This window comes from Gambusia affinis, linkage group LG14 (assembly GCF_019740435.1).
Source record: "Gambusia affinis linkage group LG14, SWU_Gaff_1.0, whole genome shotgun sequence".
NCBI lineage: Eukaryota > Metazoa > Chordata > Actinopteri > Cyprinodontiformes > Poeciliidae > Gambusia > Gambusia affinis.
This window is the reverse complement of record NC_057881.1, coordinates 27,220,763-27,234,318: the sequence shown is the minus strand read 5'-3', so window position 1 is coordinate 27,234,318 and position 13,556 is coordinate 27,220,763. Positions and strand designations below refer to the sequence as shown.

Sequence of the window (13,556 nt, the reverse complement as noted above, 5' to 3'; positions counted from 1 at the left end):
TCTATAATAACTAAGTTTTAAACTATTCATACCTCTGGGCTGAGTAGTTTATTGCAGTATTTAAATTTTCTCAACATGTTTGTTCTGCCTGGAAGCAATATTGTAGGACATTCGAGATTTCCAACCATACTCCCAAATTAAATGACCTATTCCAAAACTGATACTTCTTTTTCTTTGATTTGTTATTATTTTTGAAGATGTCTTTAAAAATGCCTTTGTCATTTGCCATTGGAAATAACTTTTCAAATGAATACAAATAATTTTAAATCTTTTAAGTTTTTTAATTGTTTTTGTGAGAACTTGAAGACCACAAAAATAGTTGTGGTCTTGTCACAATGTTTATTATAATATAATAATAAACAATAGATTATTTAAGATTAGTTTTTATTTCTGAAAAAAAAAGATATCTCTAAGCATTTCTGAAATAAACAACTTGAGCAACAAAAATAACTTCAATAAATTAGGTGTGAAATTTCCATGGACTACGTAATGAGATATAGGAGTATAATTAATATATACTCAGATACATGTTATTGTGTTTTTTTAATGTGACAGACTCAGTTGCCCTGAAGGTGAATCCTAACTAAATTTCATTCATTGTTCCCTTGCAGTGTTCCTCCGCTGGGCAAACGCATGCGCAGAAGACGAATGGTTCATGTTGCAGAATGGGCAATGTTTGGCAGCAGTATTTGTCTGGGATTGTTTTTCTGACATTTTTACACGGTCTAAAAATTAATCTGAAAATTGTAAGGATAGAATATTATACTTGGAGAGAACGAAACCTAAAGATACAAATCACAAATAATTGTCTTTGTCACGTGATCAAGCCTGACCAATGGGAGCGAGCCAAGTCCAACGGAAAAGTACGTTCATTGTTTGGATGTTTTGCCAATTTTACCTTTTAAATCTGATAAAAATACGATCAACACGCCGCGGGATATGGATGTAGCTTTGATGCTCTGGGAGAACAGACGGAGTTTGGATGCGTTTCATAGTGGTTTTGATGAATTGCCACGTGTACAGGTTTGATGAAGTGTGCAGATCGGAATTGTTTCATCACATGACTCCCCTCCCCCACCCAGCCCGGGGAACTGGGGAAGAAGGCGGACATGTTTGAGGGGAAATGTGCTGGTTAAAAAGTATCCAAGTGGAAGACAAAGAAGATTATTGGAAGAAGGTTTCGCTCTTTTTTGGGGATTTATCAGTCCACATCTGTTTTTGTCTTTATCCAGAGACTTTAAATAGACTTTTTGAATTTTTTCGTATATATAACTGTCACTTCAGGGAGTACTTAGTTTTATTTGTAACCCTGACAAAGTAACAATAGTAATGTGTATTACTGCATGATCTGTAAGAGGTCTTTCTATCGGTTTTTTGAGTGACATTGTAGGGACTCTGTAACCTTGGTATGGGGGATGGGCGCGAATGGTTAGGTAACGTCCTGTGTTCCTTGAATTAGTTTTTATTTAATGAGTCTTACAAGATAAAAATTGATCTTTTCAGCGGTAATAACCTGGTTTTCTTTGTTCAAAATTACTTTTCTGTCCTGCTTTTACCAGCCTTAGTATGGCTGGGCACAGTAAACTTGTGTTTAGATTGTGAGTTTTCTATTACTACCGATACATTAACACGTATTTAATAGATGCAATGTATTCGTTTTGGTTAGTTGTTTTTGGTTTGGGCTGGGCTCAGTTTGAAAAATTGCTGTGTCATTCTGTGGGTTGTTGTTGCTATGACCTTGTCAGGGTGGTATTTTATTTCAATTTGATAATTTGAGTTGTTTTACCCGAGGGATAGGCTATATGGTAACTAGTTGTATCTGAATTTAAGAGCTAATTTGTCTTTGGTACTTTACTACTTCTGATCTATGTAACCCACATGGAGGCCTTGTTTGATGGCATTTCTCAATAAGCTTCTCTGATGCGTTCCCTTTTAATGAAAACAAACTAATCTCGTGTTTATAACACTGGGCAGATGTTTTATGTATTCTTTTTCATAGCAAAGCGTCTATCTAGTTAGAATCATTATAACATACTTTGTGTTTCACTGCTCAAAGATGGCGCCCGCCTACATGTTCTAGAAGAAACTGATGATTTCACGAGAGAGGGGCTCTCTTCGGGTGGTACTCGTGACTGCTTCGGCGAACCAATAGGAGTGTTAGTCTTCAGACTGCAAGCCCGCGTTACGGCCGTTTTAACCAATCCTCTTCGTCGTTGTGAACACGTTGACGTAATACAATATGTTACAGAACAGCGAGGCCCTGTTGCTCTCGTTTTCCGTGAAAGATTGCGTTTGTGAGCCAGTCATAGACGACGCATCGGAAGGACAGGGCGGGATGGACCAATGGTGCTGGGTAATATCCTTGAACGACAGGTGAAACATGCGAATAGGTTGGTCCTAAACGTTGCTTGCGGATCTCCGACAACCAGTGGGTGTGGTTATTTTGAAAGACATCGTGAGTAGCGAATAAGGAGTCGGTGGGCGGAGAAACACAGAGGCGGTTTATCCAATGAGGTGAATGGTTGGTCTATAAAAGCCCGGGTGTAGCCCATATCGTCGCCATTTCAACGAAGCGGTTCGTAGGGATTTCGTCGTGGCGGGCAGCGAAGAAAACTGACGAGCCGAGACGGATCCTGCTTTTGAGTGTTTCCCAAAACAGAATCCGGATCCATCCTGATGGATATGGCTGTTAACCCGCCCCTTGACAGGTATCTATCGGTAGAACTGACTCTCGCCTTACCATGAAAAGGATTATTTTAACAGATTTTCCCCCATTTTTTATTTATTTTTACTGGCTCCCCGTGTGTATTGTTAAACGCTCAGGGGTGTGAGATGGACACTGGACAAAGCACCGGAATGAGTTAATTGATACCTTGAAACAATTATGTATAAATATTAAAAATATACTGGAATATATACAACTTCGCCGGCGCCATCTTCGGGTCTTCGCGGCCGTTGGCTGCTCTCTCCCGCATCTCAGCAGTTGGTGTTAGCATAGCTAGCATTAGCAGCTTCACGGACCAAACTCGTGTTTTATTTAGACGTGCTCGGTCAGATATGGTTATAATAGAAGAGCGAAATGTGTAACCGAATGTAGAGATGTTCGATGGCAAGACCTATGCAGAGTGTTTTGTTTTGTTTTTTGTTTATATTTAAAAAACATTTGTTAGACGTATCATATAAATATAGGCTGGTTATTCCGTGGTTAAACAGAGTTTCACTGTATATGCCATAATTGAAGCGCTGCTACATCCGAACAATCTGTAGGGCTTTGCCGGCTTGTTGTGGTAGCCATGTGGTCAGATTGTTGTGATGGACAGTGCCGAGGTGTGCGGTGTGACCTAAAATATGCCAACTATGTAACTTATTCAAACTATTACTACAACAGACAATTTAGATTGTTCATAGGAATGATCAAAATAAGTCCTGGGTCTGTCCTGGGGTGGTTTGTGTTTCTGTCCGTTGCCAGGTTACAGAGCTCAGTGTCACTCAGATCACCAAGTGGCGCCACATTTAGTTTACTTAAACTGTCACTTTCTTTCTGTAATGGTTTCATTTTTGTTTTTAGTTACTTTTTAACTGTTTTAAACAGCAAATTTTAAATACATTTTTCAAATAAATTTTTTTAGTAATGTTGCGCTTGTGTAAATGATTCATCAATTTGCCTTTTTTAAATAAAGTACACTAACTGTCAAATGAGTTTCCAGATGTTTATTTGAGATTTTTATAATACTCCAAATGGATAACGGTATGTTTTTGGTGACCCTCTCTTTTTTATTTTTTATTTTCATAAAGTTAACTCTCAGTGACGAGCTGAAATTAAATGTCCTGATGTATCTTACGTCCTTATTTTGCTTGGGGTGTAAACGAACTCCTTGTGAAGAAAAAGTTGATTAGTGTCTTCAATAAGGTTATACCCTGTCCACGTACGAGTCAGGTCAAATGTTATCCAGAAGATCACCCCTGATTTGATGGAGTGTTGACTGCACAAGAGGCCACTTGCATTCAGGAGTAAAATGCAAAGCAGTGTGACGCCGGTTACCTTCATCAGAAAAGACAGAATGACATCTGAAAATATGGTTCATTCAAAACGATCAAGATTGAGATTAAAACAGGCAAAGTTTATGACTTCATTAATCTTTTCTTGCCTCTATTTTGACAGTTGATTCTTAGGAGAGATCGGCTTTTATTTTCAATTTTAATCTGTTAAATATATCAAATGATACTGCAAATGAGGTCAAATTTCCTTGCATTTTGTGAGGATGTTTTCTGTTTTAGGTCAGTCAGTCAGAAACCAAGCTCAGGATGACGCTGCACATTTTTCTTTTTTTAGAAGTGTCTGTTCTGGAAAAGAAGCATTACTAAACAGGACGATAAAATAAATTCATGAAACATTGGAAGTCTATTGTTGGCATGTATTGCTGTGAAATCTTATTGTGGAACACCAACTGCTGCAGCATGGTAAATAACCCCGCCCACCCTCTTCTGAGGTTTTATTTTTTCCTCCACACAGAAGTGAGTGGGTGGAGTTAGTCTGTTATTGACAGGGAAGTGGGTGCAGACGAGGAAGTGGTAGTCATGACTTCTCATGGTGCCGGTTGGCTGATTTAACGCTTGTATGATACCTGTCAGAATGATGGATGGCTTCTTTATGACAGGAGTCTCGGTGTTCTGTAAAGTCGGAGTAACCAGAACTTTAACATAATAGCATGAAGTATAATACTATAAAGGAAAATACTTCTAATGTTGATCAATTAAAAAAATGTGGTTTAATGTCTAAACATTGCAGAATTTGACTTAAAGTTGGTTTTAAGTTTCTATTTTTACTTCTCGTTTCTATTTTTTCTTAATTTCATCCTCTATAGAGCTCACCGGCTCTTGCTTCCTCTTTACAGCACTCATTCTGGGGTTGACCCTGGTTTTACTGCAGTGACAATGGATCAGAGCACTGGTACAGCTGGAAAACGCATCCGGAAGCCCTCACAGCTCTATGAAGGCTTTGAGAGTCCTGGGATGCCCCCCATCAGTCAACTGACCCCTTTGGGACCCCCCCAGCCCACAGTGAAAGACCCCAGCAGGCAGGGCAGAATGACGAACCAACTCCAGTTCCTGCAGAAAGTCGTCCTCAAGTCCCTGTGGAGGCATCACTTCGCCTGGCCTTTTCATGAACCGGTGGATGCAGTGAAGCTCGGCCTGCCTGTAAGTACAACTGGGACCCTTATTTACACTCAGTGTAGTTTAACTAATTACTCTAAGAGTAGTTTCACTGGTGTAGAAATATTTATATATAGTTTGAAAGGTGACAGGTTTGATTAAAAGCATGTCTTTCATTCCTAGGATTATCATAAGATCATAAAGAATCCGATGGACATGGGCAGCATCAAGAAGAGATTGGAGAACAATTACTACCGCAGTGCCAGTGAGTGCATGCAGGACTTCAACACCATGTTTACAAACTGCTACATTTACAACAAGGTAAGAAAAAATAAGACTAATGCAGAGAAATCCTCACTATGTACCCATTTTCTCTATTATGAATGTTTCAAACAGTGTCAACTGGCATTGTATAGTTTTTATGGATCAGTGAAGTATTTTTAATTGAATTAAGTTTTGTTTCCATCTTTTTTCCAGCCAGCAGACGACATTGTGCTGATGGCTCAGTCTCTGGAGAAAGCCTTCCTGCAGAAAGTGGCTCAGATGCCCCAAGAGGAGATCGAACTGGCCCCTCCACCTCCACGCAGCAAATCTGCAAAACTATCCAAAAAAGCCAGAAACAATCCAGGTGAAGATGGAAACGGCATTTTAAAACATTCAGGCTTCATGAATCTGAGGATCTGGATGAAGTTTAATAACTTCTTGTGTCTTCCAGTTCCAGGAGGAGTGACAACAGCCCATCAAGTTCCAGCCGTCTCCCAGTCTGCGTATTCTCCTCCCACTCCAGAAACGCCTGACTCCATCCTGTCCACCCCCCCTCAGACTATTTTATCCAAGAGCATCACCTTCCCCTCTGAACACAGCATCCCCTCCATCACCAGCATGCCCCCCACACAGCCCACTGCAAAGGTAACGCCAGCTGCATCTTTGGCTGCGTTTCCATCACAGATGTGTGCAAATCTTTGTCTATTTTATTCTGCTAATGTTTAAATAACATAATTTTGTAAATGCGGTGTTTCCGTTAAATAAGAAATAAAATTAAAATCACACATAAATAAGCTTGTTGACACGATAAGTCATAAAAATTATGACAGGAGATATAAGAGTTTTATTCAGGTGTTAGCGCGATGGCAGCGCTACGTTTGCACCATTTTGCAGAAATCATAGTTGCTGATTTCACAGAAGAGCGACAGATTCATCTAGTTTGGAGATGCACGTTTTATGAACTGTGAAACTGTGAGAGCTCTGGTGGAGGCTGCTGCACACTGTCCAAGAAAGACAAACCGTCGTCTTCCTACTACTTCCTGTCGTATTCTATGTCCTGTTTAGCCAGCGGTGACATCCAGCTGTTGCTCATGTGACTCCTGTCACCTCAAGTGTTTTGATGAGGTTGAAAAATATCACCTCATTCTAGTGCAAATAGTTTTTTCAAAGTTGGTTTGTTTCCATTAAGCAAATTTATTTCCTTTATTTCAATTTGTGCATTTTGTGGTTAATGGAAACACAGCTACTGTGTGTTTACATCACAAAGCTCAGGGGCGGAGCTCTGACCCAAACTGTCGCCTCTCCGCTACAGAAAAAAGGTGTGAAGAGGAAAGCGGACACGACCACTCCGACCACGATGGCCATGCCCATCATGAGCACCATGGGCGTCAGCGGGATCGGCCTGGGGATGGGCGGCGGCCTGGACTCGCCGCTGACCCTCACCTCTCTGGGCATGGAGCACAGCGGCGGACTGGGCATGACCTCAGGGCTGGGTCTGGGCCAGGGCATGGTGATGAGCATGGACATGGCTCATGGAGGAATGATGATGGGGAACAAAGGAACAGCGGCGAGCAGGAGAGGCGTGAGCGGCCGGCCCATCAAGCCTCCCAAGAAGGACTTACCGGATTCCATCCTGCCATGCGCGCCGCAGCAAGCTGACGCCGCAGCTGCGCTACTGCAGCAACGTCCTGAAGGAGCTGCTGTCCAAGAAGCACGCCGCGTACGCCTGGCCGTTCTACAAGCCCGTCGACGCCATGTCGCTGGGTCTCCATGACTACCACGACATCATCAAGCAGCCCATGGACCTGAGCACCATCAAGGTACGGCGGTTCTTCCTGTGGGCGACTGGTTTTATCAGACAGGAAGTGGATCTGAACCTGTTTGTTTCTGCAGAGGAAGATGGACAGCAGGGAGTACAGAGACGCCCAGATGTTCTCCGCCGACGTCAGACTCATGTTCTCCAACTGCTACAAGTACAACCCTCCAGATCACGACGTGGTCGCCATGGCCAGAAAACTCCAGGTGACAACACTCAGTCTGTTTGCATTAGATATGGATAAAACTAAGTTTATGATATTTTGCAGCAGTAAAGAAAGTGCTGATGCACAATTACACGTCGAAAACAGAATAAATTATGTCTTGCAAATCTGATATTAATCACATAGGAGTTAAAATAACCAAAACTATTACTGTCTTAAATGAGGTAAATGAATTACTGAACAGAAAGGTCGTCTATGTTTTATGAAAATCACTGATTGTTCTACATCTGACATATTGTAGGGACAATGGCTGTAAAACGCATCGATTGATTTTTCTTCTACAGAAGAGGTTAGTCATTAGCAGAAGTTGAACCAGAGATCACAAAAACCAATATTTATACAGTGAAGCTTATTAAAAACTATAAATTTATTTAGTACAATATTTTACAGTTTATGTACAAAGTGCATATTTTCGTTACCAAATTATATACAAAACAAATTTGTAAAGAGAGAAATAAATAAAAAAATAGTTTCAGAACAGTGATGATATAAAGATGCATTTAAATTAAAGGTCAATTTATGAACCAAATGATCTAAATTTCTTCATTTAAAAGAAATTTGAAAATCATTATAATGAAATAATAAAGCATTAAATAATCAGATTTTTTTTAAATGCGTGTGTATTAGAAATATGTCTGAGATGATTAACTAGTTTTCCCTTTATGCTGATAGGAGGCAGATAATGAGTTTATACTGCTACTTTTCATATTTGATTGTTTTGTTGTTACATAAACTTCATATTTATTGAGTAAATAAAATGAAACATCTGCTTTTGTTTGTTGGTAGATTTGTTTTGAAAATGCATAATTTCCCTCTAACATAACTGAGCTGAAAAATCTGTTTCTTATTATATCGACTGACTGACCGTTTTCTTCCCGTCTTTTAGGACGTGTTTGAGTTCTGCTTCGCTAAGATGCCCGACGAGCCTCCAGCACCTCCCACATCCTCGTCTTCCTCCTCTTCCTCCTCGTCTTCCTCATCTGAGAGCGAGTTCAGCAGCGACAGCGAGGAGAGCGACAGCAGCCTGAGCTCCGACTCCGAGGAGGAGCGGGCCAACCGGCTGGCTGAGCTGCAGGAGCAGGTTGGTTCTGGTCCAGAAGGTTCTGCACCGTCTGTACAACCATAACAAAACCTATAAAGGAGATGGATGGGGTTGTTACCATACAAATTAAAATCTGTTCCTGGCCCTGATGTTGAATTGTTTTGTGTTTTCCAGCTGAAGGCTGTACATGAGCAGCTCACCGCTCTCTCTCAGGGTCCCATCGTCAAACCCAAGAAGAAGAAGGAAAAGAAGGACAAGAAAAAGAAGAAGAAAGTAGAGAAACATCGGAGGATGGATGAGGAGATCGTCTCTGTGAAACCGCCCAAAACCCCAAAAGTGTCCAAGACGAAGACGACAAAGAGCAACAAAGGCATCAGCTGTCCTGTCATACCAGCGAAGAAGACACAGAGCAAGAAAAACAACAAGAGCAAGTGAGTACTGCCACCTGGTGGACAGAGTTTAAACTGAATGCTGTATTGTTACAAACCTCCATCTGACTTTCTGCTCCATCAGATCCAAAAAGCCCAACATGATGTTCAGCGTGTCCCAGCCGATGCACGACCCTCTGGTCAGCCATTTTGACTCTGATGAGGAGGAGGACACGGTTCCCATGTCGTACGACGAGAAGCGGCAGCTGAGCCTGGACATCAACAAGCTGCCGGGCGAGAAGCTGGGCCGCGTCGTCTACATCATCCAGTCCAGAGAGCCGTCGCTGAGGGACACCAACCCCGAGGAGATCGAGATCGACTTCGAGACGCTGAAGCCGTCGACGCTCAGAGAGCTGGAGCGATACGTCATGACGTGTCTGAGGAAGAAACCTCGCAAGCCGTACGGTGAGAAGACATTTTGATCTGGCTGCCAATTCTAAGCACTTGAATTTGTCAGAACACATTTAAAGGCAAAACGTTTTCAATCGTAAATGCAAAATGTGTTTTTTTTTTTTTTTTGTGCAGTTAATGACTGAATATGTTTGTTCAGCAAAAGGTCTTTTTTTTTTAAGAGTTTGTGTACTTCAGCAAACGATTAATTGATTACTAAATTAGTTGATTGATGGTTTCAGCCCTAATGTTTCTAATATTTCTGGTCTTTGTGCAGCGAGTAAAAAGAACAGCGCTGGAAAGACGCGGGAGGAGCTGGCGATGGAGAAGCAGGTGGAGCTGGAGAGACGACTGATGGACGTCAGCGGTCAGCTCAACTCCGGGAAGAAACCGTCAAAGACCAAAAGTAAGTTAAACTTTATTTATCGTTTTGTGTCTTTGGAGATGACAGAAAAAATTAATAACAATTTTGGAACTATGGCTGGGCATTTATAGTGAGATATTTTATGAGTTTTGTTTTATTGTTGTCTTGATAAATTTCACTTATTGACTGTAAATAAAACGGATCAGAAATATTGTTTTTGCTAAACATTGATAAATATGATTAAATGAAGTTGAATGACATAAATCAAACTTAAAGTAAATTACGTTTTGAAGCTTATTTGGAATGAGATTGTTTGTCAAGATCGATATCTGTTTCTGTTGCTATGGTTACTGTGCCAGGCAGTCATAGCAACAGCATTTTCTGAAAAAAACGCAATATATATTTTTCATCATTTTCATCTTATTTTGTCATTATCACAATAATACCACAAAATATTGTGATAAAATTGAGTCCATGTTGCTCACCTTTACTTGGAACAGATCATTTCTTTCTTCTCTGTTAATCTTTGATATTTTTTTCTCCAGATGATAAACCTGCGTCAGACGTTCACGCTCAGCCGTCTCGCCTCAGCGCCAGCAGCTCCTCCTCGGATTCCTCTTCATCCTCCTCCTCTTCCTCATCCTCCGACACAAGTGAATCGGATTCCGGTTGAATCCGAGTCGCTCAGATCGTTTCCAAACAAAAAGGGTCCGGTGGCGGCGCCCTGGTGTCCTCCTCCCCTCCGAGCGGACTGAGATGTAACGGAGGACGGGTCGAGGCCGGCCCACCGGGTCCGGACAGAGATGGGCTGTCCCTGCGCTCGGCTCCGTCCGGCAGCCCTGAACACTTCCCGGCAGATGAATGTGAGCGGAGGAGAGCGACTGGAGCGTCCTGCTGGCTCCGGGCGGAGCGACAGGAAGCTCCATCTCCTGCTGATAAAGATTGATGCATACGATGGAGGGATTAGGGTGCTACAGCCAGAATATTTGCGTTTTCTGGATTATTTTTCCCTTCTTACCATGCTCCATGTCTTTATGCTGTATAGAAAACATGTACAGATGTATAAATATCTATTTTTCTTTTATAAAGAAGCCTTTTATGGAGCTTATTTATTCCCTCATTCTGGGAAAAGATTAAACTGGCGTGATCAGAGCTGCGTTTAGTTTTTACTTTTTTTTTCTTTTTTTTTTTTGAGTGACAAGAGGGGAGTTAAGTTTTTGTATGACTGTATGATGTGTGTGTGTGTGTGTGTGTGTGAGATCTGGCACCACAAGTGCATCCTTGTGAAGTTCCTCATAGTTTAGAAGCAGACGCTGCACTCGCTCTGCACGCAGAAGCACCTTGGTTCAGTAGAAAACAGACTGCATGCAACAGGAGCTGACGGCTTCGCTGCGTCTCCGTCAGCCGGTCGCTGTACAGAAAACAAAATAAAACGTGTCATAGTTTCAATATTTCTGTTCCCATGTTTGTTTTTCTCCATGTATTACAAGTTCTCTGTAAACATGTTGCTTTTTTATTCTTTGTGACCAATCTGCTAATAAATTGTGAGGACGTGTCTTGTCGACTCACCTGTGCCCAAATAACTTCTGGATCCTTTTCATTTCTTCACTTCAGTTACAAGGACAGATTTAATCAGAGCTCTAACAGGCTTGTTGTCAGTAGAATCTCTAAAATCTCTTCTGTCTTGCAGCTCGACCTTTGACCTTGTTCACTTTGTGTGATGAAATCAGGTGCTGGAAGTCAGGAGGTCTTGATGTAAACATGCATTGTTTATGCCGACAGTTCCATTGAGCATTTTATAATACGTTGCATTTTGGTTTTATGTTTGGTTTCAGATTGAAATAGTGTCTTAAGTTATTTAGAAGAAATATGGATATTATTGAAAGGGTTTAGTCTTCTGAAATATCCACATTCAGAATAATAAAGGTGTGCATATTTTACAGAATCAAAACCTTGGAGTGTGGTTTTCCTTTATGGTCTATATTTTTTTTATTTGGCTCTAGTTGTGAAATTTAAATCTTTACATGTCAGTCTTGCTCTGAAGTTTTCAGAAATCTTAATGCCTCTGCTTGTTTCTTCTGAACGTATGTAAGTAAATAAATGCATCATCCTTTCACTGTTTGGATCATTATTTCACATCTACTTCAGATTTCATTTTATCTTAGTACTTTATTAGATTTGTTGCATCTGTCTTTAAAAAGTACATTGAATTTTATAAACTGAAAAATTTTTAGCTTTGACGTCATCTAGTGAATAAATTACAAAACGTAATCAATGTCGGCTGTAATGTTAGTTAAAACTTTAATGTGTCTTGATTCACATTATTCTGCAGATTTTTGGATGTTTTTAGTTGTAAGGACAAAGATTAACAACAGACAGAATTTTTTTTTATTTTGAACGGACATGAGATCTCATGATTTCATGTTCCTCTCATTCTCATTACCTACAAACATTTAAATCTCCACACAAGATAAACTCTTAACCTTTTCTCACATTGATTGACACGTAAGCCTCACATTCTCATCCTTAACTGTACAATTGTTTATATTTTTTAATATCAGCAATAGCATTTTTGGTCTTTGAGACGTCCATCATATGCAAAGTATTTCCAAATAAGCTCATTTTAAACCGTTTTTAAGATGGTTTATATTTGTACTTTGTTTAAGTTCGTCATTTAATCCATTCTATAAATCTATTCCACACACTAATATACAAAAACTCTTTTTGGTTCTTCTAATATGTTGATTCTTTTTATTTGAGATTTAACATTATTTTACATTTATATTAAAAATAGGACGTTTTGTCTGATTTAAAAAATGTACAGTTGAAATGCAAAATTTCCAGAAACAATAAAAGTTCACCGCCCTCTTGTGGTCACATAGAGGAATTGCATCATTTCAGATCAGGCGTCCAAAATGATTTTTTGGGGATATAACTAGAAAATCAACCGAAACTGGTCGAGTTTAAACATATCTACAGCTGGTCACAGAAAATAAAATAAAACAATGTAAAAATACCAATCAACAAAGAAATAACAGAGGATAACAACAAATATTACATTATAGCGATCATTTCTAGGGTTAATGTAACCAGTTTATGCTGGTTTCTGGTAACAAACAAATAAAAAAATATTTTACTACTTTATTTTAATTGGATGCATATGTCTTGATTTATTGCCGTTAAAGTTAACTATAACGTGATTTTAAACGTTTAATTGCGTAAAGATGGCTCAGTTTTTGGTGTTTATCAAACATTCATAGCGGATCTCTTCTTGTTCAGTGTGTTAACCTCATCTGTTTGAATTGGTAACCACATTTTCAACAAACATTTTTCTTTGAGAATTTCATGGATTGGGATCTTTGCTGCCCTGTTGTGATTCAAAATAAAAGACTGATGAGGGTGACGTCGGTTACTATTTCCGTTATTAAAATGCTAGCAAGCGAATATTTCACATTAGATTTGTGTTTACACTCTATGATGCGTTTTTAAAAATGAAGAGGGTCTAAGAAACCAATACACATACAATTTTTGAAAAATTTGATTTAAATAAATCAAAATTCATTTATAAATATTTTTTTATTTCTAAAATAATTTCACTGATAATATAGATATTATCAGTGAAATATCTTTTCTATTAACTGAAAGTAAAAACTTGATTGTTTATTTAGCATTTAAAAGCTTATTGTGGCCTTATATGTTGCATTGTGTTTCTGTGTTTGATTTGATGTAAAGCACTTTGAAGTGCCTTGCTGCTGAAATGTGCTATACAAATAAGATTTGATTTAATTTGATTTGATTTTTATACAAAAAGATGTCAAAATAAAAATAGAATAAACGTTACAACCTCTGACGGGTATTTGTCCCCCTCTGACGGT

The 13,556-nt window shown here is 39.6% G+C and overlaps 1 protein-coding gene across 1 annotated transcript; it reads left to right on the top strand.

Annotated features, from left to right (window-relative positions):
• Positions 1-752: 752 nt before the first annotated feature.
• On the top strand, positions 753-11,264 carry LOC122844002 (bromodomain-containing protein 2-like). The gene is given in 13 exon segments (XM_044139204.1): positions 753-2,708; positions 4,896-5,199; positions 5,338-5,475; positions 5,632-5,782; positions 5,870-6,063; positions 6,731-7,047; positions 7,049-7,238; positions 7,312-7,440; positions 8,344-8,538; positions 8,674-8,930; positions 9,013-9,332; positions 9,595-9,723; positions 10,227-11,264. Coding segments are annotated over 13 exon segments (2,484 nt in total). The 5' UTR covers positions 753-2,676; the 3' UTR covers positions 10,355-11,264.
• The last annotated feature ends 2,292 nt before the right edge of the window (positions 11,265-13,556 follow it).